The following is a 27,688-nucleotide window of genomic DNA, read 5'->3' as shown; positions in this document are numbered from 1 at the left end:
AAAGCGTCTCTGTGTACTTGTATTCCATATTACATTCCTATCACATAGCGCAGTGCTTAATACAAAATAAACATCCTGTTGAAATGGATCCCTAAAGTGTTAATATCAAAGGCTTTAAGTATTAGAAAATCTGAGGAGAAAACCAATCTGTCAAATAAAAATACTTCTCGTTAAAAAAATAGTAAGCACTTGTAAGGTAAATGAGACCCTAAAATATGAAGTACTTTTAGAACACAAACAACAGTATATATATGTGATAAACAGGGACTCAGAAGCATGGTGAAACAATGTTAGCATGATTATTGTAGGATAATAGGATACCAGGTAACATTTACTTTTTTCCTTATGCCTTTATTTGATTTTTTACAGTGAGCATTTTATATCATTAGTTATAAACTATGAAGCAGTTTTCACTGAGGTAAAAGAAGAAAGCAAATATGAGACTAAGATATTTAATTAAATCTTCCATGGAGATTTGTTGAATGGATAAAAGTGATCCAGTAGTTATGGAAATGAATAAAGTGCTTAGAGTTGAAGAGGAGATAGAGATAAAAAGAGCTAAGAGAAAAAAAATCCCCACTTTGCTCACATAGCAGGGTAAATTCCAAGTGGATCAAAGAATTAAATGTGAAATATGAAACCATTCAAGTGCCAGAAGGAACACAAGTGAACAAGCAGCTTCTCTGATTTAATATCCAGAAGCAGTGATGAAAAGATTGATAATTTGATTATGTTAAAAAATTTACATGGCAAAGGAACCCTTAAGCAAAATAAAATGACAATGACAAACTAGAAAAATATTTATAACTTATATCAAAGAAAAGGAGTTAGTACCACTAATATATAAAAAGCTTCTAAAATAAGAAGAAAAAGGCCAACAACCCTGCCAAAAAAAGTGTGGGTATCTCTTAAGCATTTGTAAAAGATGCTCAGTGTCACCTATAAATAGAAAGATGCAAAATAAAAGTATACAGAAACACCATTTCTCATCTATCAAACTAGCAAAAAAGTAAAAATAAGTTTGATAACACATGGCAAACTTATGAGAAAATAGTCACTCTAATGCAATGCTAATTAGCATACAAACCTTATAGAGGGGAGTTTCTAACAAAATTACCTAACAAAGTATATAAGTATCTAACAAAATTATGTAAGCAGTTGCTTTTTTACTCGGCAACTCTACTTCTAAGGATCTATTCCATAAATGCACTAGGAAAAGCATGAAGAGACATATACACAAGGCTGTTCATTGCATCATTATTTGGAAAAAAAACTGAAAACAGCCCAAATGTTCATCACTAGGGGATTAGGTAAACAAACTATGGTGCATCCATAGAATGGAATGCCATGCAGCTATAAAAAGGAATGAGAAAGAAAAAAGAAGGAATGAGGAATATCTTTTTATACTACTATGGAGCAATCTCCAAGTTATAGAGAAATATGTCTACAGTGTGCTAATAAGAAAGGGAGTGGTATAAGTAAATACACATTTTGGCCCATATTTTTTTTTTGCGATATGCGGGCCTCTCACTGTTGTGGCCTCTCCCGTTGTGGAGCACAGGCTCCGGACGCGCAGGCTCAGCGGGCACGGCTCACGGGCCCAGCCGCTCTGCGGCACATGGAGTCTTCCCGGACTGGGGCACGAACCCACATCCCCTGCATCGGCAGACGGACTCCCAACCACTGCACCACCAGGGAAGCCCTTGGCCCATATTTTTAAGAAATAGAAGGATAAACCATAAAATCCAGAACAAAATGGTTACCAGTAGTTGGGGGAGGGAGTGTGTGAAGAATACATAGGAGAGGACAGGGATGGAACCTAGACTTCTATGAGTATACTTTGTTGTGGAGATTTAGTTTTGAACTTATATAAATATTTTATATAGTTATAAAACAAAATTAAAATGAAAGAAGAAATTACTACAAATTAAAAGTAAAATATTAATGCAATAATGTGTCCAGTTGGTGGCATAACCACACAGAGAGGCAGTCTTTCATTTGACTTTTTACTTTACTCATTTGACTACTTTACTTTCTTTTTTTTAAAACCTCTTTTTTAAATTGAAGTATATTTAAATTATAAGGTTGTGTTAGTTTCAGGTCTACAGCAAAGTGATTCGGTTATATGTATATAACTGAATATATATATTCTTTTTCAGATTCTTTTCCATTATAGGTTATTACAAGGTATTGAATATTGTTCCCTGTGCTATACAGCAGTAGTAGGTCCTTGTTGTTTATCTATTTTATAACTACTTTACTTTTAAACACAGTATTTATTATTATTATTTATTTTTTTGTGGTATGCGGGTCTCTCACTGTTGTGGCCTCTCCTGTTGCGGAGCACAGACTCCGGACGTGCAGGCTCAGCGGCCATAGCTCACGGGCCCAGCTGCTCTGCGGCATGTGGGATCTTCCCGGACCGGGGCACGAACCCGTGTCCCCCGCATCGGCAGGCGGACTCTCAACCACTGCACCACCAGGGAAGCCCCACAGTAATGATTTTTTATAGCCCTACTGGGATATACTTATAGGATAACAAGAACTTCCCAAAAAACACATTACCTCTTTTCCATAACCATGTTATCGATAGTATTGTTATTGTTATATTCAGACAGTTGTTTGTGTGGTGTGGTGTAAATAAATAATTATGTTGGTATCAAACTGAGTCTGGATTTTCAGCATAGGTGAAACAACATATAAAAATGGGTGAGATCAACTGATAAGGTATTTTTTCTTTAAAAATATATTATTTGGTGACGAGTTGCGGCAGGGATAGGAGAGGATGGGGACGATGGCTGCTTCTTCTAGATGCTAGGGAATGCAGCTGGACCTGGATCCTAAGCAGACTATCCATATTGACCAGGCACGGAGGACAATGCCCGGTTGGAAGACCAAGCGGAGCACAGAAGGCTGGCCACCCTGTGCCTTTGGATTGGAGAATTTAACCCACTTGCATGTAAGCTGTGTGGCTGACATGGTCTTGGTGCTCTGGCCAAGTATCAGGCCTGAGCCTCTGAGGTGGGAGAGCCAAGTTCAGGACATTGGACCACCAGAGACCTCTGGACACCACGTAATATCAGTCGGTGAGAGCTCTCCCAGAGATCTTCGTCTCAATGCTAAGACCCAGCTCCACCCAACGACAAGCAGGCTCCAGTGCTGGACACCCCATGCCAAACAACTAGCAAGACAGGAACCCAACCCCACCCATTAGCTGAGACGCTGCCTAAAATCATACTAAGTTCACAGACACCCCAAAACACACCACCAGATGTGGTCCTGCCTACAGAAAGACAAGATCCAGCCTCATCCACCAGAACACAAGCACCAGTCCACTCCACCAGGAAACCTACACAACCCCCTGAACCAACCTTACCCACTGAGGGCAGACACCAAATACAGTAGGACCTATAAACCTGCAGCCTGCAAAAAGGAGACCCCAAACACAGTATGTTAAACAAAATAAGACAGAGAAATACACAGCAGATGAAGGAGCAAAGTAAAAACCCACCAGACCAAACAAATGAAGAGGAAATAGGCACTCTACCTGAAAAAGAATTCAGACTAATGATAGACAAGATGATCCAAAATCTTGGAAATAGAATGGAGAATATACAAGAAACGTTTAACAAGGACCTAGAAGAACTAAAGAGCAAACAAACAATGATGAACAACACAGTAAATGAAATTAAAAATACTCAAGAAGGAATTAATAGCAGAATAACTGAGGCAGAAGAACGGATAAGTGACCTGGAAGGTAAAATAGTGGAAGTAACTACCACAGAGTGCAGTAAACGAGAAAGAATGAAAAGAATTCATGACAGTCTCAGAGACCTCTGGGACAACATTAAACGCACCAACATTTGAATTATAGGGGTCCCAGAGAAGAAGAGAAAAAGAAAGGGACTGAGAAAATATTTGAAGAGATTATACTTGAAAAATTCCCTAATATGGGAAAGGAAATGGTTAATCAAGTCCAGGAAGCACAGAGAGTCCCATACAGACTAAATCCAAGGAGAAACACTCCAAGACACATATTAATCAAACTATCAAAAATTAAATACAAAGAAAACATATTAAAAGCAGCAAGGGAAAAGCAACAAATAACATACAAGGGAATCCCCATAAGATTAACAGCTAATCTTTCAACAGAAACTTGGCAAGCCAGAAGGGAGTGGCAGGACATGTTTAAAGTGATGAAGGGAAAAACCTACAACCAAGATTACGCTCCCCAGCAAGGATCTCATTCAGATTTGATGGAGAAATTAAAACCTTTACAGACAAGCAAAAACGAAGAGAATTCAGCACCACCAAATGAGCTTTACAACAAATGCTAAAGGAACTTCTCTAGGCAGGAAACACAAGAGAAGGAAAAGACCTACAATAACAAACCCAAAACAATTAAGAAAATGGTAGTAGGGACATACATAACGATAATTACCTTAAATGTAAATAGATTAAATATGCTCCAAGCAAAAGACATAGACTGGCTGAATGGATGCAAAACAAGACCCATATATATACTGTCTACAAGAGACCCACTTCAGACCTAGGGACATGTGCAGACTGAAAGTGAGGTATTGGAACAAGATACTCCATGCAAATGAAAAAAGAAAGCTGGAGTAGCAATTCTCATATCAGACAAAATAGACTTTAAAATAAAGACTATTGGGCTTCCCTGGTGGCGCAGTGGTTGAGAGTCTGCCTGCCGATGCAGGGAACATGGGTTCGTGCCCCGGTCCAGGAAGATCCCACATGCCGCGGAGTGGCTGGGCCCGTGAGCCATGGCTGTGAGCCTGCGCGTCCGGAGCCTGTGCTCCGCAATGGGAGAGGCCACAACGGTGAGAGGCCCGCGTACCACAAAAAAAATAAAAATCAAAAAAATAAAGACTATTACAAGAGATAAAGAAGGACACTACATAATGATCAAGGGATCAATCCAAGAAGAAGATATAACAATTGTAAATATCTATGCACCCAACATAGCACCTCAATACATAAGGCAAATGCTAACAACCATAAAAGGGGAAATTGACAGTAACACAGTATTAATAGGGGGCTTTAACACCCCACTTTCACCAATGGAAAGATCATCCAAAAGGAAAATAAATAAGGAAACACAAGCTTTAAATGTTACATTAAACAAGATGGACTTAATGGATATTTATAGGACATTCCATCGAAAAACAACAGAATACACTTTCTTCTCAAGTGCTCATGGAACATTCTCCAGGATAGATCATATCTTAGGTAACAAATCAGGCCTTCGTAAATATAAGAAAATTGAAATCATATCACATATCTTTTCCAACCACGATGCTATGAGAGTAGATATCAATTACAGGAAAAAACCTGTAAAAAATACAAACACATGGAGGCTAAACAATACGCTACTAAATAACCAAGAGATCACTGAAGAAATCAAAGAGGAAATCAGAAAATACCTAGAAACAAGTGACAGTGAAAACACGCTGATCCAAAACCTATGGGATACAGCAAAAGCAGTTCTAAGAGGGAAGTTTATAGCAATACAATCCTACCTCAAGAAGCAAGAAACATCTCAAACAACTTAACTTTACACCTAAAGCAATTAGAGAAAGAACAATCACCAAAAAAACCCCCCAAAGTTAGCAGAAGGAAAGAAGTCATAAACACCAGATCAGAAATAAATGAAAAAGAAATGAAGGAAACAGTAACAAAGATCAATAAAACTAAAAGCTGGTTCTTTGAGAAGATAAACAAAATTTGATAAACCGTTAGCTAGACTCATCAAGAAAAATAGGGAAAAGACTCAAATCACCAGAATTAGAAATGAAAAAGGAGAAGTAACAGCTGACACTGCAGAAATACAAAGGATCATGAGAGATCACTGCAAGCACCTCTATGCCAGTAAAATGGACAACCTGGAAGAAATGGACAAAGTTTAGAAAAGCACAACCTTCTGAGACTGAACCAGGAAGAAATAGAAAATATAAAGAGACCAGTCACAAGCACTGAAATTGAAACTCTGATTAAAAATCTTCCAACAAACAAAAGCCCAGGACCAGATGGCTTCACAGGCGAATCTGTCAAACATTTAGAGAAGAGTTAACACCTATCCTTCTCAAACTCTTCCAAAATATAGCAGAGGGAGGAACACTCCCAAACTCATCCTACGAGGCCACCATCACCCTGATACCAAAACCAGACAAAGATGTCACAAAAAAGAAAACTACAGGCTAATATCACTGATGAACATAGATGCAAAAATCCTCAACAAAATACTAGCAAACAGAATCCAACAGCACATTAAAAGGATCATGTACCATGATCAAGTGGGGTTTATCCCAGGAATGCAAGGATTCTTCAATATATGCAGATCAATCAATGTGATACACCATATTAACAGATTGAATGAGAAAAACCATATGATCATCTCAGTAGGTGCAGAAAAAGCTTTTGACAAAATTCAACGCTGATTTATGATAAAAAACCCTCCAGAAAGTAGGCATAGAGGGAACTTGCCTCAACATAATAAAGGCCATATATGACAAACCCACAGCCAACATCGTTCTCAATGGTGAAAAACTGAAGCCACTTCCACTAAGATCAGGAACAAGACAAGATTGTCCACTCTCACCACTCTTATTCAACATAGTTTTGGAAGTTTTAGCCACAGCAATCAGAGAAGAAAAAGAAATAAAAGGAATCCAAATCGGAAAAGAAGAAGTAAAACTGTCAGTGTTTGCAGATGACATGATACTATACATATAGAATCCTAAAGATGCTACCAGAAAACTAGTAGGGCTAATCAATGAATTTGGTAAAGTAGCAGGATACAAAACTAATTCACAGAAATCTCTTGCATTCCTATACACTAGTAAAGAAAAATCTGAAAGAGAAATTAAGGAAACACTCCCATTTACCATTGCAACACAAAGAATAAAATACCTATGAATAAACCTACCTAGGGAGACAAAAGACCTGTATGCAGAAAACTATAAGACACTGATGAAAGAAATTAAAGATGATACAAACGCATGGAGAGATATACCATGTTCTTGGATTGAAAGAATCAACATTGTGAAAATGACTATACTACCCAAAGTAATCTACAGATTCAGTGCAATCTCTATCAAACTACTGATGGCATTTTTCACAGAACTAGAACAAAAAATTCAGAATTTGTATGGAAACACAAAAGACCCCGAATAGCCAAAGTAATCTTGAGAACGAAAAATGAGGCTGGAGGAATCAGGCTTCCTGATTTCAGCCTATACTACAAAGCTACAGTAATCAAGACAATATGGTACTGGCACAAAAACAGAAATATAGATCAACAGAAGAGGATAGAAAGCCCAGAGATAAACCCACGCACATATGGTCACCTTATATTTGATAAAGTAGGCAAGGATATACAGTGGAGAAAAGACAGCCTCTTCAATAAGTGGTGCTGTGAAAACTGGACAGCTATGTGTAAAGAATGAAATTAGAACACTCCTTAACAGCATACACAAAAATAAACTCAAAATGGATTAAAGACCTTATTGTAATGCCAGACAGTATAAAACTCCTAGAGGAAAACATAGGCAGAACACTGTGACATAAATCACAGCAAGATCCTTTTTGACCCGCCTCCTAGAGAAATGGAAATGAAAACAAATAAATGGGACCTAATGAAACGTAAGAGCTTTTGCACAGCAAAGGAAACCACAAACAAGACGAAAAGACAACCCTCAGTATGGGAGAAAATAGTTGTAAATGAGGCAACTGGCAAAGGATTAATCTCCAAAATATACAAGCAGCTCATGCAGCTCAATATCCAAAAAACAAACAGTGCAGTCAAAAATGGACAGAAGACCTAAATAGACATTTCTCCAGAGAGAATATACAGATTGCCAACAAACACATGAAAGGGTGCTCAACATCACTAATCATTAGAGAAATGCAAATCAAAACTACAATGAGGTATCACCTCACACCTGTCAGAATGGCCATCATCAAAAAATCTACAAACAATAAATGCTGGAGAGGGTGTGGAGAAAATGGAACCCTCTTGCCGTTTTGGTAGGAATGTAAATTTACACAGCCACTATGGAGAACTGTATGGAGGTTCCTTAGAAACTAAAAACAGAACTGCCGTACAGCGCAGCAATCCCACTACTGGGCATATACCCTGAGAAAACCATAATTCCAAAAGAGTTATGTACCACAATGTTCATTGCAGCTCTATTTACAATAGCCAGGACATGGAAGCCACCAAAGTGTCCATCGACAGACGATTGTGTAAAGAAGATGTGGCACATATATACAGTGGAATATTATTCAGCCATGAAAGGAAATGAAATTGAGTTTTTTGTAGTGAAGTGTATGGACCAAGAGTGTGTCATACAGAATGAAGTAAGTCAGAAAGAGTAAAACCAATACCGTATGCTAACACATATATATGGAATCTGAAAAAAAAAAAGGTTCTGATGAACCTACGGTCAGTACAGGAATAAAGACACAGACGTAGAGAATGGGCTTGAGGACACGGGGAGGGGGAAGGGTAAGCTGGGACAAAGTGAGAGAGTAGCACTGACATATATACACTACCAAACGTAAAATAGATAGCTAATGGGAAGCAGCTGCATAGCACAGGGAGATCAGCTCTGTGCTTTGTGACCACCTAGAGGGGTGGGATAGGGAGGGTGGGAGGGAGACACAAGCTGGAGGGGATATGGGGATATATGTGTATACGTATAGCTGATTCACTTTGTTATACCACAGAAACTAACACAACATTGTAAAGCAATATACTCCAATAAAGATATTAAAATACATATATATATTATTTGATTTGCATACATTTCATAGCTCTGTCTACTGAAAAGCCGTAGAAATAGTGACCGTTTCATTAGTACTGAACCCTTCTGACACCGATGCTGTGGTTTTAAAAGTTGATTTCCCATTAAAAGAAATTAAAGGTCCTTGGAGAAATGACTGATTTTCAGTCTGGGGCAAGAAATGTGCAGGATAATTTTGTAACCCCATATACTAGAAAGCAAGGAAGATATGAAGACCAAGCCTATTAGGAATAGGACTCAGGAAGCAATTCGAATGGATAATCTACCAGAGAAGGAATAAATTTAACATCAATAAGGATAACAATCACAAGTGATTTAAATCCATCATGTACATCTAAATCCATGAATTCATAACGATGTAAGTGAAGAAATACTTATTGCTTACCCTTGATGATACTACTCCTTACTTTGAAAAGTGGTAAATAAAGGGGAAAGAAAAGCATTTTTCCTGCCTTTCCTACAAACGGTATCTCAGAGAAACTGAATAATTGGTTTCATAAGTTTTTATTTATAAAAATATCACCTGTAATAAATGTACAAAGAATGTTACAGTATCTTCATTTTGCAGTCTCTTAGTAGATCTGGGCAATGATTATTAATAGACTGTTAATATAAAAAAGGTAAATGGTACACCAGTTCATATGCTACATATGCAGTAGGCTTACCGGAAATTATTGACCCTGGAATCAGATCAAATCTCTTATCTATTGCAGTGGTTTTCAACTTGGTTGCACATTAGAATCACTTGGAGTATGTATAAAAATCTCAAAGCCTAGACTGCAATTACATTAAAGTCTCTGGGGTGAAACCCAAGCACCAGGATCTTTTTAAGCTTCCAAAGTTGTTTCAATATGCAGCCAAGGTTGAAATGTACTGTTTTAGATCCAGCTGATAATCTACAGTAAATACAGGGATCAGAGGGTGCAATCAGCAGAATCCACACTGTGGGAAGCTGTATAGGATATATGACCCAGTTTCTTAAATAAATAATTAAAAGGAATAAAAGGAAAGGGAGGAACGATAGATGGGGCTTGATGATATATCAACTAATTATAATATATGGACTATTTATGGGTCCTAAATCATACAAACCGAAAAAAAAAAAAATCACAGGTCTATCATGCATATGCGATTGCTGATTGTTAATTTTGTAAAGTGTGATAGGAGAACTATGGTTTTTTTTTTAAATAGTCTTTACTATCAGAGATACATGCTGAAATATTTATGGGTGACATGATGTTTGTAATTTGCTTCAAAATAGCTGGCAGTAGTGGAGGAGGATTGGGTAGGGTTATAGATAAAACAAGATCAAGTTGATAAGTTATGGATACGTAGAGGTTCTCTTCATATTATATGTTTGAATTCTATAGTAACAGTTTTTTTAAGTTTCAAGGAAAATATTTAAGGCAGAGAAAAGAAGTCAACAAAGAGTAAGAAAAACAAATCAGTAGAGTAGAAAACCCCGGAGAGAATGGGATTATGGAGAGTTTCACAAAGGAGAGAGTCATCAACAGCGATCCAGTGAGAGGAGATTAGAAAAGTACCCACTGTTTTTGGCAGTCAGAATGATACTGTAACTTTTCCCAAAACAGTTTCCATAGCACTGTGGCAGTTGGAAGTCTGGTTGCAGCCTGGAGGAGGCAAGGAGGTGTGTGTAGACTACACTTGCAAGCGGTGACAGGGCAGCGGCTACAAGTAAACTGTTAAAGGATCAAGGGGAAGCATTTGCCATGTTATTTGTATTTTTGTTTTTTTTAATACAATGAGAGCATGTTCGATCTTTTTTTTTAATTGATTGGAAGCTGAAAATACAGAAGAGAATAATAGCCTTGGAGGAGATGAAATGGGATGAGATTAAGCGTGGAAGTTGAAGAATTAGTCTTGTATAGAATGGACAGTTGTTCCTGTGAAGAAAGTTGAAGACTAGAAACATCTATAGGGGAATCGAGGGTAAGAAGTTGAAGGTGACCTTTATTTTTGTTGTGACTGTTATTTTTATTGTGAGATAACAAGGGTGGTCATCTTCATATCATAAGTGCATTCAAGGTTAACTAGTTAAGAAGTTGGAGGAGAATGTGTATGCTTTATATTCCTGCTAAAAGGAAAGATTGTGGTATAGAATACCACCATAGCATACCCAGTTGGTATTGGATTCCGTGACTTTGTGCTGCTGCTATTATGAAAAAACAAAACAAAAACAAAACCTAAGAAACTTCCTAGGGACCATAGCCAGTTATTTTCAGACAGTTATTCCATCCTAATTATGTGTGTGTGCATATATAATTTGTGTATATAGTTTGCAAGTGGCTAATCTTAGGTTTTGTGTGTGTGTGTGTTTTAACTCAGATTCTTCATTCAAAGTTTAATGCTTTAGGCTTTGATCAGATTTTCCATTTAAAACTTGAATTTTAATATCTGTTCATCTTAAATGGGATTTCTTTGAGTTTTAAAAAGGTCTCTTTTCTATTCTGATTTTAGTTTTATTAAATCATAATTTAAAAATTAAATCAGAAGGCATATTAATCCTCAATAAAATTATTTACAGTCAGTTTTAGTTCATATAAATATTCATTTGCTTTTAATATATGTCTTGGACCATAGTAGATTTCTGGGACTCGATAGGAAAAGTTCTTTTTATGAGTAATAGGAAAACTCATTAACTTGGGTACAACTGACTTACCCATATTTCACTCTGGTACTTTAATTTACTTCTGAACTATTTCTATATAGTGTGTTTGGGCTGTTTTTTCAACAATATTTTAAACAGGTTTTTTTTTAATATGAAACTGTCTTAATTAGGAAGGAGTAATATAGTCTATAATATATCAGTATTTGAAAAGTAGCTGTTTATCAGACTGCTGTATGGCCCTCAATATTTGACTTTTATATAATTTTTGTTGATGTGAATAAAGTATGGTTCATTTTATTGGAGCAGCTAGATTCTAAGATGGTCCCCAGTGATCCCTGCCTCCTGACATTTACACCCTTCTATAATCTCTTCCCCTTGAGTACAGGTACAACTTGCTTAGGTATACCTTCTATAGGTATAGAATATGCAAAGGAGATGTCCCTGTGTGATTAGGTAACATAAGATCATAACTTCCATGTTGCTAGCAAGCTCTCTCTATTGCCTTCATGGATTACAAGCTTTGATGAGATAAGCAGCCATATTGGGGAGGTCCACTTTGCGAGTAACTAAGATTGACCCCTTGCCAACAGCAAGCTAGGAACTGAGACCCTAAATCCAGTTCAGTTCATAGGGAACTGAATCCTGGCAACAACCACATGAGCTTGGCATCATATCCTTCCCCAGTTGAACCTTCAGATGAGACTCCAGCCATGGCTGGCAATTTGATTACAGCCTTGTTAGAGACCCTGAAGCAGAGGACCCAGTACCTCTGACCCACAGAAACTATGAAATAATAAATGAGTGTTTTAAAAAATAAACAGCTACATATGTGGCAAGTTCTTATGTAGCAATAGATATCTAATTCAGTTATGAAGCAGATAATATTTTCCAAGACATACTAAACCCAGTATATTACTAGCCTCCTTTACTTTCATAGTGCTAGGTGATTTATGTGCAAGGCTGACAGTTTTTATTGGGAATTGAGCCAGTTAGGAAAGGAGTGAACTAGAAATGAGTAGCAATGTACTTAAAAAAGAGGGACTCAACCTAGGTGTGGAGGCTGACCCTCTCAGGCCAAGGTGTCTAAAGAGCTTGGCAAGTTGCTAAAATAAGAGCAGCGGCCTCTACTGGGATAACCTACCTAAAGTCCTTTGCATTTGCTGTTTCTTCCATCTGAATCATTCTTTCCCCAGATATCCAGATGGGTCATATCCTTGCTTCACTTAGAGAGGCCCTCCCTGTCTGCAGTAAATAGACTACGACTCCCTATCACTATCTGTTCTCTAACCTTGCTTTATTATTCTTCAAAGCACTTAACACTGCCTGACATTATGTTACATACTGATTTGTTTATTGTCTTTTTCCTTCACTAGAATATAAACTCCTCATGAGTAGGAACTCTGCTTATTTTGTTCACTGCTGCATATGCAACATTTACAACAGTACTTATCATATAGTAAATGTTCAGCAAATATGTTTTGAGTGGATAAATCTACTTTCCAGTTTTTTTTTTTTTGAGGTACGCAGGCATCTCACTGTTGTGGCCTCTCCCCTTGCGGAGCACAGGCTCCGGACGTGCAGGCTCAGCGGCCATGGCTCATGGGCCCAGCCGCTCCGCGGCATGTGGGATCTTCCCAGACCAGGGCACGAACCCGCATCCCCTGCATCGGCAGGCGGACTCTCAACCACTGCGCCACCAGGGAAGCCCTACCTTCCAGTTTTTACATTGACCAGAATTTGGTTGTCTGAAGGTTGGTGGGAGTTTTAAGGAGTGATGCCTATTCTTGGTCAGGACCCCAGTTAGTGGCTGTGAGATGAGGTATTCAGTCTTCACACAGGGAGATGCAGTGGCAGAAGCATATATACAGGCTGATATTTAGCACAGCTGCTCAAGACTAAGGCAAGAGCTGTGTGTGCTGCAACTCTGGGATTATGCAAACATCAGAGTTGAACCAGGGCGTCTGGGGGTAGTGAGGCAATTATGTCTAGACTGTTAGAATCTGGAGAAATGATTTAATTCCATACCTAGACCCCTCTTCATTCTTTTTTCAGTTCATTTGTTCATGCAATAATTCAGTGCCTGGTGTTACTCTAGGTAAAGGAAATACAGAGACAAGTCAAGTAATATCCCTGTTTTCATTAAACTTGCATTCTAAAGGAGGAACATGATCAACACAGACTAATAAATAATTTCTTATAGTGTTCATTGCTATGGAGAAATCATCATAAAAGAAGGTACTGGAATAAAGATGAATTTCATCTTCATGTTAGTGCTGTGTTGGAATCACGTTATTACTCAAAAAGAAGAGTTGCTCACACAGGGCATGCTCTGAGTAATGAATTACTAAGTAACTGGGAATTAGTAACTGTCATTTTCTATCTATAAATGATTTCTTAGGTTATTAAGATGTGCAGTGTGTGTTCTACATTTATCAAAAAAATAATTGATTATAATCAGGTTTATAGGTAATTGATGTGAATACTTGATAACCCCTTATAGAAGAAAGTAAGGTAGAATTTAGCTTCGGGATTTACCACAATATATATTTGTAAGCTTTAAATATGTTTGACTTAAGTATCTTAGAATTGATTAGTCAGTCACATTTACTGAGACAGTATAGTCAAAGTTCAGCTCTCTGAAACCCTCAACAGTGATTTGTTCTATACAGATAAGATTTCTGTGAAAGTGAGTATACTGTCCATTAAAAAGCAAAACTTAGTTTATCATTAGGAAATATTTATTTAATTTCTACTATTTCAGGCACTGTGTTAAGTACCAAATATGCATTGAAGAAAACAAGTATTGTCCTTGTCCTCATGGAGTTTACGGTCAAGTAGGGGAAACATACTTTAAACAAATAAAATTAGAAATTGTGGTAAATGCAAAGAAGACAAAGAACAGATTGTTATGAGAATATAACAAAAGGAATATGATTTAGATTAGAGGAGTTCAAGAACCGTGAAGGATCTGAGATTTTTAACCCTGCTTAAAAAGGCTAGCCTGCCAAAATGTTCTGAATATTGTCAGAAGACATGAGACGCCTGGGTCAGAGCAGAACTTTATTACTCACAGCATAGCAAGCCACGTGAGTATGGGCATATTTGTATGTTGGTTCCCCATGCCTCCAGGCCTCCTGGGGAAACACAGTTTGGGCCCATTTGAATGGTACGTATGCTGTGAGTTTGTGTCACCGGTGAGAACTTTAAGCTTGGACAATCTACAGCTTTTGCCATAAGCAGTAAGCAAGCCTGCTCTTTGTGTGCAGGGCAAAGTTACCTCATGTTTCAAGGTTGCTTGCTACAAATGCAAACCTGATAAATGGCCTGGATGAAGAGCAACCAGGGCCTCGCATTGACATAACTTGCAAGAATGTGTGGGGACACTCAGGCCATGGTGAATGGCCTCTTCATCAGCAGGGAGAGATTTCACAGAAGTCCTCTCCAAGATTTTTTTTTTAAACAGCTTTACTAGAGTATAATTGGTATACAGTAAACTGAACATAAAGTGTACAGTTTGGTAAGTTTTGACATACATGCACACCCATGAAAGCATCACGACTCAAGATCAGTGAATGTATTTCTCACCTGCAAAAGTTTCCATGTACCCCTTTGTAATTCCTCTCCCCGCCATCTCCTTTCTTCTTCCCCAGGCAAATTCTGACCAGGTTTTGTCACTGTCTATTGGTTTACCTTTCCTAGAGCTGTGCACAGATTGAATGATACAGCATGTATTGTGTATTCTTATTTGTCTTTCATGCAGCATGATTGTTTTTAGATTCATCCATATTGTATTATGTATTTACTTCTGGATAGTATTCCATTGTGCAGATATACTATAGTTTGTGTATGCATTCACTTGTTGATGGACATTTGGGTTGTTTCCAGTTTGGGGCTATTACAAATAAAGGTGCTTTGAATGTTCATATAGAAGTCTGTATATGGACATATACTTTTTTTTCTGTTGGATAAACATGTAGAAGAGGAATAGTTTGACCATGTGGTGGGTATATCTTTAACAGTTTAAGAAAATGCTAGGTTGTTTTGCAGAATGATAATACAATTTTTCCATTCTGCCAACAGTATACAAGAGTTTCAGTTCCTCTATCCTCACCAACATTTGATTTTTAAAAAATTTTTGCCATTCTAACAGGTATATAGTCATATCTCATTGTGATTTTCTTTCGAATTTGACTCCAAAAGCAAAGGCAACAAAAGGAAAAATAAACAAGTGGGACTATATCAAACAGAAAAGCTTCTGTACAGCAAAAGAAATCATCAACAAAATGAAAGGGCAGCCTACTGAATGGGAAAAAATATTTGCAAATCATATACCTGATTTGCAGGTATATGGGTTTATATCTAATATATACATAGAACCCATACAACTCATAGCAAAACATCAAATTATCCCGTTAAAAAATGGGCAAAGGATCTGAGTAGACATTTTTCCAAAGACAACAGATAGATGGCTAACAGGTACGTGAAAAGATGCTCAGCATCACTAATCATCAGCAAAATGGAAATCAAAACCACAATGAGGTATAATCTCAAACCTGTTAGAATGGCTAGTATCAAAAAGACAAGAAATAACAAGTGTTGATGAGGTTGTGGAGAAAAGGGTGGGAATGTAAATTGATGCAGCCGCTAGGAAAGAGTATGGAGGTTCCTCCAAAAAAATTAAAAACAGAAATGATCCAGCAATTCCACTTCCAGGTATTTATCCAGGATTTTAAAAATATTTCTGTTACTGATTTCTAATCTAAAACTGTTTTGGTTTTTATACTTTGTATGACTTGGAACCTTTTAAATTTATTTAGACTGTTTCTATCAGAAATCGTTGATTTTGGTAAATGTTTCATGTGTACTTGAAAATAATGGCTACTTTGCTGTTTTGGATAAAGTATTCTATAGATGTCAATTACTGATTTTCTGTGTACTTGTTTTATCATTTACTGAGAGAAAGAAAATCTTCAACTGTAATTGTTGATTTTTCTATTTCCTTGTAGATTAAGTTTCAAAATATATGGTCCACATATCACGTGCAGTAAGTGGTCTGGGAGGAAAATTACTGTTACTGGCATTATTTTGAAAGACCTTATTAGAACACATCTTTGGTTTGTCCTATAGTATAGGCTATTTCTGGCACCATCTTCACATACAAAAGAAATTTTTATTTGCTACATTTAATTTTTTTATCATTTATCTAATCATTTTATTGTTTTGCTTGGCAGCTTCTATGTTTTTGAAACAGGCATTTGAAGGAGAATACCCTAAATTATTGCGTCTTTATAATGACTTATGGAAGCGTCTTCAACAATACAGCCAAAGTATTCAAGGAACTTTTAATTGCAGTGGAACTGCAGACCTCTATGCTGACTTACAACACATGGAAGATGATACACAAGACATATTCATACCAAAGAAGCCAGATTATGAGTATGTTTGTTTAATCAAACCTGTTTGTTGGCCTGTTAAGGATTTTGTCTTTTATTTTTATTATAAGTTAGAAAATGGGAAAACGCTAATCTTTGTGAATACTTGTAATGATTACTATTCATTTATTTACTTTAAAAGACTTCACAACACTTTTAACTGAAGAAGTCGAAATTTATCCTTAGTTGAGCAGCCTGGTTCCTGATTAAGCTTTATTTTAAAGTATATCACCAATTAAGGTGAATAGAAGCTAAGAGATGAGCATATGTGGTCATTATCGTTTAATTGATATTATAAGATAACCTGTAATTACATCAGACAGCATCATTATTGATGGACCACTGGCATAAATGTGATATAAAAGGAAATGGTGTGTTCAGGAACTATAGCGGAAATAAACCTTATGCTGGGATAGATTCTCAATCTGGTGGGAAAAACCTAAGTACAGTCAAAATTAAACCTGAAAATCTCTTAGATTATTCATGAAGTACAGTATAGGTAGCCATATTTATAAGCCACATCAGAAAAATAATACCATCTCAATAAGCTTAAACCAGCTAGCTTTCCTCCTAAATTGAAAAAGAGTATTGTTTTCAGATTTCTCTTTGAGCACCAAATCAATTGATTGGCTTGCACACCATCTTTAAACACTAGAATCATTTATTGCGATGAGACTGACTCAAGTAACAGTAGATTCTGATCACTGACCTTGTAAGAAAAAGGTTAGGTTTATGAGTGCTATTTTAATGTTTATCTTAAAAATTTTTTATTCTGAATACTTATAGCTGAATTGTATCCACTGTAGTAAGAAGTTCTGACTGGTAAAATACAGGACATAGAAGTTTTGACTGGGAAAACAAGTGGCGTAAGGGTAGGCTGGTATGATAAAAGGAGACGCTGTTGTTCTCTTCAGTTACTCTTTGATGCTAAACATGGAGATTAGGCGAGGACTAATGGAAAGAGGGGACAAGAAGACTGAAAAGTTATCTGTTGATCTTGAAAGATCTTGTAATGTATTAAGGTTTTTTAAAGTATACAAAATAGCATACATAGTATCATTGTATTTCTGGTTTAGTTTTATTTTTAAATTCATATGTTGGCACTGAAAAGCTCTGGAAATATACATAGCACAAGGTAATAGTGTTTTATGTCCAAGAGGTAGAGTTTTTATTCTGTATTTTCTGCTTTTACTTAAAATGAGCATATGTTACTCGTGGGGATAGAGGAAAGGCAGTAAATGCAATGTAGAAAAAAAAATCAGAATAAAAAAAACCACTGTGTTTTGGGACATCCTTTTCACCTTTTGGAGACTGACTTCAGTGAGGTGGGGAAGAAGACTTATGACCTGTATTCTTCTAAGAAACCAAAAAATAATGACGATATAATAAGGAAACAATGACAATATGATTTATATATTCTTTTGAGAAGTGAGGCAAGAAACAAACATAAATTTGACCATGGTAGCTGAGCCAAAGGAAAGTTTTTTGTTGTTGTTTTTAATGATAGAGGGAAAGCTGAGAGTTTTTATAGATAGAAGTAGCCAGTGGAGAGAGAAAGTGAAGAAAAGAGATAATGAATGGAACGAGACCTTAGAATAATCTGAATAGAATCAAGGCACAAATAACCAGGTTAACGTTTTTCATCATTGAGTATTTATGCTGAATTTTTGAAAGCTGTTCTTACTATGAAGAAAATAAAACAAGATAATGTGACAGTGTTTTATATAGGGTGGTCAAAGAAGACCTCTATGAAAAGGTAACATTTGACCCAAGATCGAGATAATGTGAAGAAATCAACTATGGAAGATTCGGAGTAAGATTTTTGCAGGCAGAGAGAAGAGCAGATTTAGAGCCTGAGAAAATTAAGATGGGGAGGTTGAGGAATAGAAAGCTGAACGCAATGAATGGGGGAGAGTGGGGGATAAAAAATTGGGTCGGAGAGGAGGGGAAACATAAGATCATGTAGGGCTTTATTCACCATGATATGGGGTTTAGAGTTTATTCAAAACACTGGAAACCTTTGCTTTTAAACAGAGGAATGAGATGAACTGATAAACATTTAAAAATTAGCATGCCGGCTTCTTTGTGGACAACTGAGGGGGAGTGTCACCACAGGGAAAGAGAAGCTGTTTTGTTTATCCAGACAAGAAATGATAATGGCTTGAAGTAGGATGAGTGGATGAGATGGTGAGAACTGGTCGAATTGATTCGAGATATAGCTTAGAGGGCAAGCCAGTAGAACTTGCTGGTAGATCACATTTGAGAGGAAAAGAAGAATCAAGGATATGTGTGGACAAGTTGGGAGAAGCCTAATGATTGGAAGACATTGTTTCATCGAGTAGTGGGTTTTTGTTTTGTTTCTTTTTTGTTTGTTTGTGGGTTTATTTTTTTTTTTGTTTTTTGGCCATGCTACACGGCTTGTGGGATTTTAGTTCCCTGACCAGGGATCGAACCCAGGCCCTCCACGTTGAGAGCCTGGAGTCCTGACCACTGTACTGCCAGGGAATTCCCCATCGAGTAGTGTTAAGGTTTTTCTTTTGAAACTGTTGAATCAAAGATGCAAATTGTGTTGTTGAAAAGGTAGTTGAATGTGAATCAGGGCTAGAAATACATATTTGAGAGTCATCACTATTCAGATCTTTAAAAATCATGGGACTGGAGGAGATTCCATAGGGAAGATATATATAAAGAGAAAAGGGAACTTTGGCCCAAAATGTGCACTCCAAAATTTATAGATTGTGCAGAAGAGTGGCAGCCTGCAAGACTAAGAGGAAAAAAAATGGTGAGATAGGAGGAAAACTGAAAGTTATGTGGAACCCCAAAGAATGAGTTCATTTCAGTCAGAAGAGGAATGGTGAACTGTGTCACATGCTGTTGAAAAGCTGAAGAAGCTTAGGACTGAGAAGTGACCTCTAGATATAGCAAAATAAGGTTGTTCAAGGCCTAGGTGTGGAATGGTGGATACAAAGCATTATTAGAATTGATGAAAGACAGAATGGGAGGAGATTGACTTCTGGGATGACAGCCGTCCCCACTCCGCTGACCCACCCCACAGTGAATCTGGTGAAAACTATTAAAAACCAAACAATTTAACGTGTCTGGAAATGGTTTTAAAAGCAAACAGCAAATGAAAAATCATCGGCTCAAGAAAGTCTATGAAAATTCGGTAGAAAGAATTCCGTAAGAGCCTGTGATATTAGAACCAAGACTGTTGTTCCTCCCTCCCTCTTCCCAGCTCATCAAGGCATAGGCTCCACTCAGGACTGTGACAGCCAAGAACAAAGGGCTCCCTTCCCCGCCACTCCTAACTGGAGGGCTTTCTTCCTAAGAAGAGCAGAACCGCAGCATTTCTCATCCTGCCCTCAGCTGCCAGTTAGCTGAAGTGAAGCCTCAGACAGATGAGATCAATAGGTGGGTGCTTCCTTATTGTGCACAACACCCATCTGTTATGTATATGTTATCACAATAAAAACAAAGCATATTAAGCAAATTAAAAAAAAATTTTAAAATGTGTTCACACACAAATTTGTAATGAATGTTTATAGCAGCATTCATAATCACCAAAAGATAGAAACACCCAAAATGTCCATCAGCAGACAGATGGGTAACCACATGTGATATATCCACACATGAATGAAGGAATGAAGAACTGACACATGTTACAACATGACTGAACCTTGAAAAAATTATGCTAAGTGAAAAAAGCCAGATATAAAGCCCGTATGCTGTATGATCCTATTCCTATGAAAGTTAAGAATAGGGAAATCTATAGAGATATAAAGCATATTAGTGGTTGCTTAGGGCTGGGGATGGGGTGAGTGGGGGGGGTAAAAGATTAAAGCTAAAGGCTATGAGGTTTCTTTTGAAGGTGATAAAAATGTTCTGGGATTGAGCATGGTGATGGTTGCACATCACCATGAATATACTGAAAATATATTGAATATACTGAAAGCCATTGAGTTATACACTTTAAATGGTTGAATTGAATGTAAATTAAATCTTGATAAAGAAGTTTTAAAAAAAAGAGAGAACGGGAAAGAAGGAGGTAGGTAATTCTTCTGAGAGGTTTTGATATGAACAAAGGAATAAAGCTACTTTTTCTTTGGGATAAAAGGAAAATCGCTGAGGGTAGGTGAAGTTACAAAGGAAAAAATAAGCTAGTAAGATCATTGCCACTGGTTTTGGTCTTAGTGTAAAGTTGAGGCAGATGGTCAGCTGTGGAGAGTGAAGGGCTGCAGAAGTAGAATTTTAATACCTGGAGCTTCAGGTCTCTTGAAATTAAGAGGTTTGCATAAACATTTAATAGAAACAATTTACTTTTTCTCTGCAATACGTGGAACGCTTAGCAGCAGATACAGAGACCATCTAACTGAGATTTTCTTCGTAAGAGCTTTGAAAGGAAGGTAAATTAGAAAAATCAAGATGCTAATGAGAGCACCTTGAAACGGTGGAGGATGAGCATAGGGTTCCGTAGCGCTGATCACTGTAAGGTCAAAGAGCAAGTTCTTTTGAGTAGAATCTAGCACTTTTATTGATATACAAAGCCCAGCATGATTTGTTCCGTCTGTTTTCTCTTAGACCTCATCTTGTACTGTTCTCCTGTCACTTAAGTGCTCTGCTTCTCTAACTTCTTGTCAAACGCAGCCAGGTCTAAGTCTCTTCTCAGGGCCTTTGCGCTTGTTCTCTTCCTATAGAAAGCGCCTACCCTGGAAATCTATATAACTTGCTCCCTCTTTTCCCTCACATCTTCTCAGGAAGCTTTCCCTTGCCTCACCCTATGTAAAATTGGATTAAAAACAAAAACGATCTCTGGCTTCCTTACTTCCTTTTTCTCTTAGAATTTTTTACTCTCCATTGTATTCCGTAGTTAACTCATTTAAAAATTTTATTTCTTTTTTTGTGTGTTTCTCAGAAGTCTTTTTTTTTTTTATTAGTTTTTATTGCAGTAGAGTTGATTTACAATATTGTGTTCTCAGAAGTCTCTTTAAGGGGACAGGGAGTTTTTTTTAACTGACTTCATTGCTACATTTCCCGCATCTAGGAAGTACCTGGCAAATTTTAGACATTTAAGAGAATTAGTAGGCGGGAAGGAGATGGCGGCAAGTGGGGGCGTGGAAAGTTGTCTTCGAGCTTGGAGACGTCACAGGTAGAGCAGTTCAAAACAATGACTCAAACGTGGAAGCTCCATAGTAAAGCTAAAATGAAAGTAGACTTCTAGTACAGGACAGGTTTTAGAAAAGTTGTTTGTTTTGACATTGTAATCACCAAGGATCCTTCCCGCCCCCCCCCGCCCCCCCAGATTCTTCAGGTTTTCCAAAACTAACAGGGTGGAGTAAGGTAGGGAGCAGGGGAGGCAGGCAGCCACTGGAGCAGGGCTGAGGGAGGCTGTGCTCTGCCCCCACCTGTGGCCGGCCCCCTGCCGGGTCGTCCTTCTGCTTGTCCTCCATCTCTGTGTCAGCAGGCTGCTCTCCTGCAACGACCGCAGCCTTGGTCTTGCTCTCCTCTTCAGCCAGCCTCTCAAACATGTTGGCATAGAGCTGCTTCTCCCGTGCGAGCTGCTTGAGGAGTGGCTGCTGGCAGATAGCCAGCTGGGCCTTGGCAGCTTTGGTGTTGGAGTAGAGCTGCAGGACCTTTTGGAAGGATCCTTGGAGAAGAAGAATGTTAGTACTTATAATTTAGTGCTGAAATTTCTGCAGAAGAGAGAAGAGGCTTCTTAAGATCAGTAAATGACCAGAGCAAAAATAGGGAAGACATTTAAATAGCTGGCGTGGACTTCAGTAGAGGATTGCCTCAGACACATTTAGACACTAGTTCTTCCCTGTTCCCATTGTGGTCTTTCTCTCATCATCTGTTATGGAAGTTATTATAGTTCACACTTTACCTGCACATTTCTTCACTGGACTGTAAAGCAAATTTCATCTCTATCCTCCCAGCACTCAGTGAGGGCTGGCACATAGTATTCTCAGGAACTATGTGTTGAGTGAAATACTTATTGAATGAGAAAGTGTTAAGATAAGTATGGAATTGTGATGTAGGAGCCAAGAGTGTTCTGACCTCTAGGTCTTGTCAGTTGACCAGCAAAGGTGGAAAAGGAGAGAGCCAAGTTTCCTATACCTGAAGGAGTAGGTCAGATGTTTTCAAAATGAACGTTTAGGATTAAGGGGGATTTGTTTTTGTTTGTTTGTTTAAGATAATGGAAAGGCCAGTAGAAGGATCATAAACAGGGGTGATGTGGGAAGATACAGAGTTAATTATATGGTTATAGGTATTTGATAGTAATTGTCAGAGGTAAAATATAAGATCCAATAGTTGGACAAGTAAATGAAAATCAACAGAAATAACTGAAGACATAGGAGGACTGAGGAGGAAAGAAGTGTTTAGTAGGCTAAATTTTAGTTTGTGAAGAATGTTGTAAAACAGATTAACTTAGAACTACAATTAGGAGTATTTGGGTGATTGTGGGACTTGCACAAGCACTTTTTATTTTGTCCTCATTCTTGTTAGTATCAGTTTTGGCATCAGAAGGCTGATAAAAACCTACACCTGTATACTTCCCTCTTAGGCACTGAGCTTATGACAGGGCAGCTGTTGTGTGTGAAAAGGGTTGAGCTTGTGGGAGCAGGTCTCTGCAGACTTGCCTCTCTTGTATGCTCTATAGAAACATGCTAAGTGAAGGCATGGCCCCATTAGAATTAATAAGATTTTACAGTGTTACTCCTTTAGTTTCAAGCAACAAACTTACTACAGTAGGTACTGGTGCATATTATATAACATTTATGCCCAGGAATTATGTATAAATTAAAATGTTTAGTTCTTAATAAGCATTTGATTATGTAAATATATTTATACATTTTTAAACAAAATTTTTTCTTCATATAGAGTTACATTTTATATAGGAGATATGTTTTTAAGAAAGGCATTTACAACCTGATACACTAGCACTTAGTTTTGTATAATTTAAGTTCATTTTTAATAAACTTTGTTCCCACAGTCCCGGAAAGGCTTTGAAAGACTCACTACAACCCTATGAGGCTGCTTATCTATCAAAATCCTTATCTCGACTCTTTGATCCGATCAACTTGGTTTTTCCCCCTGGTGGTCGTAATCCTCCTTCTGCCGATGAACTTGATGGTATCATTAAAACTATAGCAAGGTATGTATTTTCATGTAGCGGCATGCCGCAAAATGCCTGCCACATTTGTTAGTGATGTATAATGGCAGTACATCTTTAATTTATCTCAAATCATTCAAAGAATTAGTCTGGAAATTAAATCAAGAGTTTTGCATTGAGTGAGTGCACATGTAGTAAGTATCAATACTTGAGATTCCAATTAATAAAACCATTTAAATACAGTCTAAAAATAGTCAATTATCATTATTCTGTATCTTGTCAAGGATACAAAGTAAAACAACCTAATTCTTTATGCCATAGTAAATTTCTAATATTACGTAGGAAAGTTAATATTAAAAACTTTTACAAATTGAGAAGCTAAAGCATGGAGATCAGCTTTTTTTAATCTTAAATCCAGAAAGTACTTCATGGCGTACAAGGATTATAATCCTGATTAGTCTACTTGTGTTTGCTATTTTAAGCTTTCTAAGTGAATGTGATAGCTTTTAAAACTCTCAAAAGGGAAGATATCCTAGCAGAGGATATGGTTGTGCAACCTGAATGGTTGCGGACAATGTATTATACTGTTGCTTTTAGACATTTTACGGACCCCCCAAGTTAATCTGCAGTTGAGACTGTCTCAGTTCCTGTCATAATAACAAGTCATAACAGTAGGTCTATACATTTATTTATAGGTGAACATTTTGAGGAGTAAAATTAGTAGTTAGGCAATATAGAACCAAGGTATAAAAGTCTGGATTCTTTTAGATTACAAATTTGAAGATGGTGATTCTGAGGCATGTGAGAGTACAACTAAAAAGCCACAGGTATAATATGCGTATCTATCTAAATACAGCATTGAAATTGCCCAGCATCTTGATCCTAAATCTTTCCACAGTTATCTTGACTTTCCAAAGTCCTGACTGAAGACGTTTATACCCTAATGTCTCCGTTATTTGTTTCATATGGTAGTGACAAAACTGGTCATGGATTGAACTTGATCTCTTTACCTGTTTATGGATATGTTACCTGTTTATGGACTGCACCCATTCCCCGGTGCAGTTTGACAATGCTGTGATCAATTGTAAGGTGGGACTTGAAGAAGCATACTTATGCCATTGTTTAATAGAATGTGAAAGTGAACTTTAATAAAATTATGTCTCACTGGTATATGAAAGGGCATTTTTGTCACACATAGTAAGCACTAATGTTGTTTTAAAGTCCTTCACTTTCTTCATAAAGGCAACCTGGTAAGTGCCAAGATTTATTCTGCTACTTGAGAGACAATACTTACTTTTCTTGCTTTTCTACTTGTATATGCATTTTCATGCAATTTTTAACTCTTAATTAAAAATTAACTTTAAAAAAGTTAACTTTCCATGGTCTTTGTAAATACTTTTTTTTTTTGCAATTACCTCAAATGTCCCAATTAATCCAATGTTAAATTGAAAATAAGCATGACAGAGAAATACTTTAAGAATCCAAATTTTTAAAATATCAAGTTAAATCCTTGTTATGCTTTTGATATATTTAAAAAGCTATTTTATCAAAATAGCATGAATTGGCATAATTTCTACAGAAACTGAGTATCTTTATGTATCGTGTAATTTATATTTTTAGCCTTTGTCCTTCCAAGGTTACCATTTCCATTCAAGAGCTGTCATTTCCTTGCAGATGTCTGTGACATGCAGTGTCTCTAATTGCACTTATCAGTATTAACAAGAGTTCTACTTGAAAAATCTGCACACAATTTACTCTCTTAATCACAGCCTGAACTCACACATGACATGCATTTATTAATGAGAAACTGGTCATTAACCAGACAGTCTTAGAGCACTTTTTCCTAATGCTGAATTTAGGAGGGAAAATGAAACAGTGCAATCAATCAGTTCTTGGAGGCAACCAGTGAAATCTATAAAAAAAAAATCACCACATTGTTTATTGGGATTAGGTTTATATGTTGCTCTTTACTTTGTTGATGAACTGTGTTGCTAATAATTAAAGTCTGTTTTTGTTTTCTCCAGTGAACTAAATGTAGCTGCTGTTGATGCAGACCTCACATTAGCTGTGTCAAAAAACGTGGCAAAGACCATCCAGTTGTATGGTGTAAAATCAGAGCAGCTGGTAAGTGATAGTCCCTTCTGTAAACTTTAATGATTTTGTTTAAAATTACTAATTATACAGTACTTGACTAACTATAAATATTGAATTGACTGAATATTAATTTACTGGAAAATTTTATAGTGAATTTTTGAAACTTTCTTATGAATTTAAACCAGAAAAAAATGTTACCTCTTAAAAATTGGCCCTCCTGCCATTGCTACACTTAAAAAAATGCAGGCAGGTTTTATAAGACTTTTTAAAAAATGCATGTGCCACTTTATGGGCTAAATTATTTATATTTTTAAGTGTAATTATTTCAGATTGATCAAATTTCCTGTCATGAGACCACTCACCCCAGATATCATTCACGTGCTGTTACTTAGTGTGAAATTGACTTGAACCATTAGAAAATGATTGGAGGAAGTGAAGTGCTTAAAACTGTAAAAGAAAGATGTTGATTTACTTTCTAAAGGTTCGAGCCCTAGACTGTGGAAGTTTAGCTCCAAAATTACTCTTTTTGAAACAGCTGTTTGCATATATTTAAAATAATAGCTGCATGCCTGAATCATAATTTTAATTCTCTACATTAATGTTTTAAAGTTAAGCATACATATTTAACTAGTAGATATGTATGCTAACTGAAATCCAAGGAGTAGGGCTTTAGTACATCTTTAACTGTCATTGATGGACTAATTTTAGAGAATGTGCCAAAATGTGGTATCTCTACTGTCATTAAAAGGATAGCTAACCATGTTTTTTTGTTGTTGTTGTTGTTTCGCTTCCCTGACTGCTCCAATTGAAACATTGTAAAATGAAGTACAGTTGACTCTTGAACAACTTGGGGGTTGGGGTACCTACCCTCCCTGCAGTCAAAAATCCATGTGTAATTGATAGTCAGCTCTCCGTATTCGTAGTTTCTCCTTGTCATCCCTTCCGTGTCGGTGGATTCAACCAACTGCGGATCATGTAGTACTGTAGTATTTACTACTGAAAAAAATCTGCAGGTAAGTGGACCCTCCCAGTTCAAACCCATGTGTTCAAGGGTCAGTTGTAATCTGGCTTTACCTATATCCTAGTAGTTCTGGTTGGTTCTGGAATAATTTTTAGAGTAGGTTGGTAACAAATTGAACTTAAGGAATTTGCATAAAATGATCCTTGGTGCTAACAATCATTTCATGAGACTTCCTGCTTTCACTTCCAGTGGATGGCTCCATTCTGTTTGCATATTAATATGGTGCTATTTTCTACTCAATTATTCTTGCAGTCTTGACAAAAAATTTAGAAGCATCTTTTTTTTTTAACTTTGTTTATTGAAAACTGACCCTACAGAGACCATGGAAGCTCTTTGTAGATAATTAGATGACTAATTTTTCTCTCAAACATTTTTTTATAGAAGCTTTATTATGATACTTATTACTTTTAAAAACATGGTTTATTGCTATAAATGAAATTCGGTATTATATCCAGTAGAGTTCAGTGTAATTACTGGAAGTGTCAGGAAAAAAACATCCTTATGAGATGGTTCCACCTGAAAACAACATTATAAAGAAGAGCCAGCATATGTATGGAAAATATATCACTCTTCTGT

The 27,688-nt window shown here is 37.0% G+C and overlaps 1 protein-coding gene across 2 annotated transcripts in view; it reads left to right on the top strand.

Moving 5' to 3' along the window:
- The window catches only part of COG5 (component of oligomeric golgi complex 5), a 283,326-nt gene that overhangs the window by 189,634 nt on the left and 66,004 nt on the right, over window positions 1–27,688 (top strand). For both annotated transcript variants that reach the window (XM_060157278.1, XM_060157277.1), the window contains exons 12-14: window positions 16,686–16,890; window positions 23,878–24,039; window positions 26,022–26,121. In XM_060157278.1, the coding sequence (XP_060013261.1) occupies window positions 16,686–16,890; window positions 23,878–24,039; window positions 26,022–26,121 (467 nt within the window). The remainder of the gene's footprint in view (window positions 1–16,685; window positions 16,891–23,877; window positions 24,040–26,021; window positions 26,122–27,688) is intronic.

This window comes from Lagenorhynchus albirostris, chromosome 8, assembly GCF_949774975.1.
Source record: "Lagenorhynchus albirostris chromosome 8, mLagAlb1.1, whole genome shotgun sequence".
Lineage (NCBI taxonomy): Eukaryota > Metazoa > Chordata > Mammalia > Artiodactyla > Delphinidae > Lagenorhynchus > Lagenorhynchus albirostris.
Note: the sequence above shows the minus strand (reverse complement) of the source record. Positions and strands in the feature narration are given on the sequence as shown.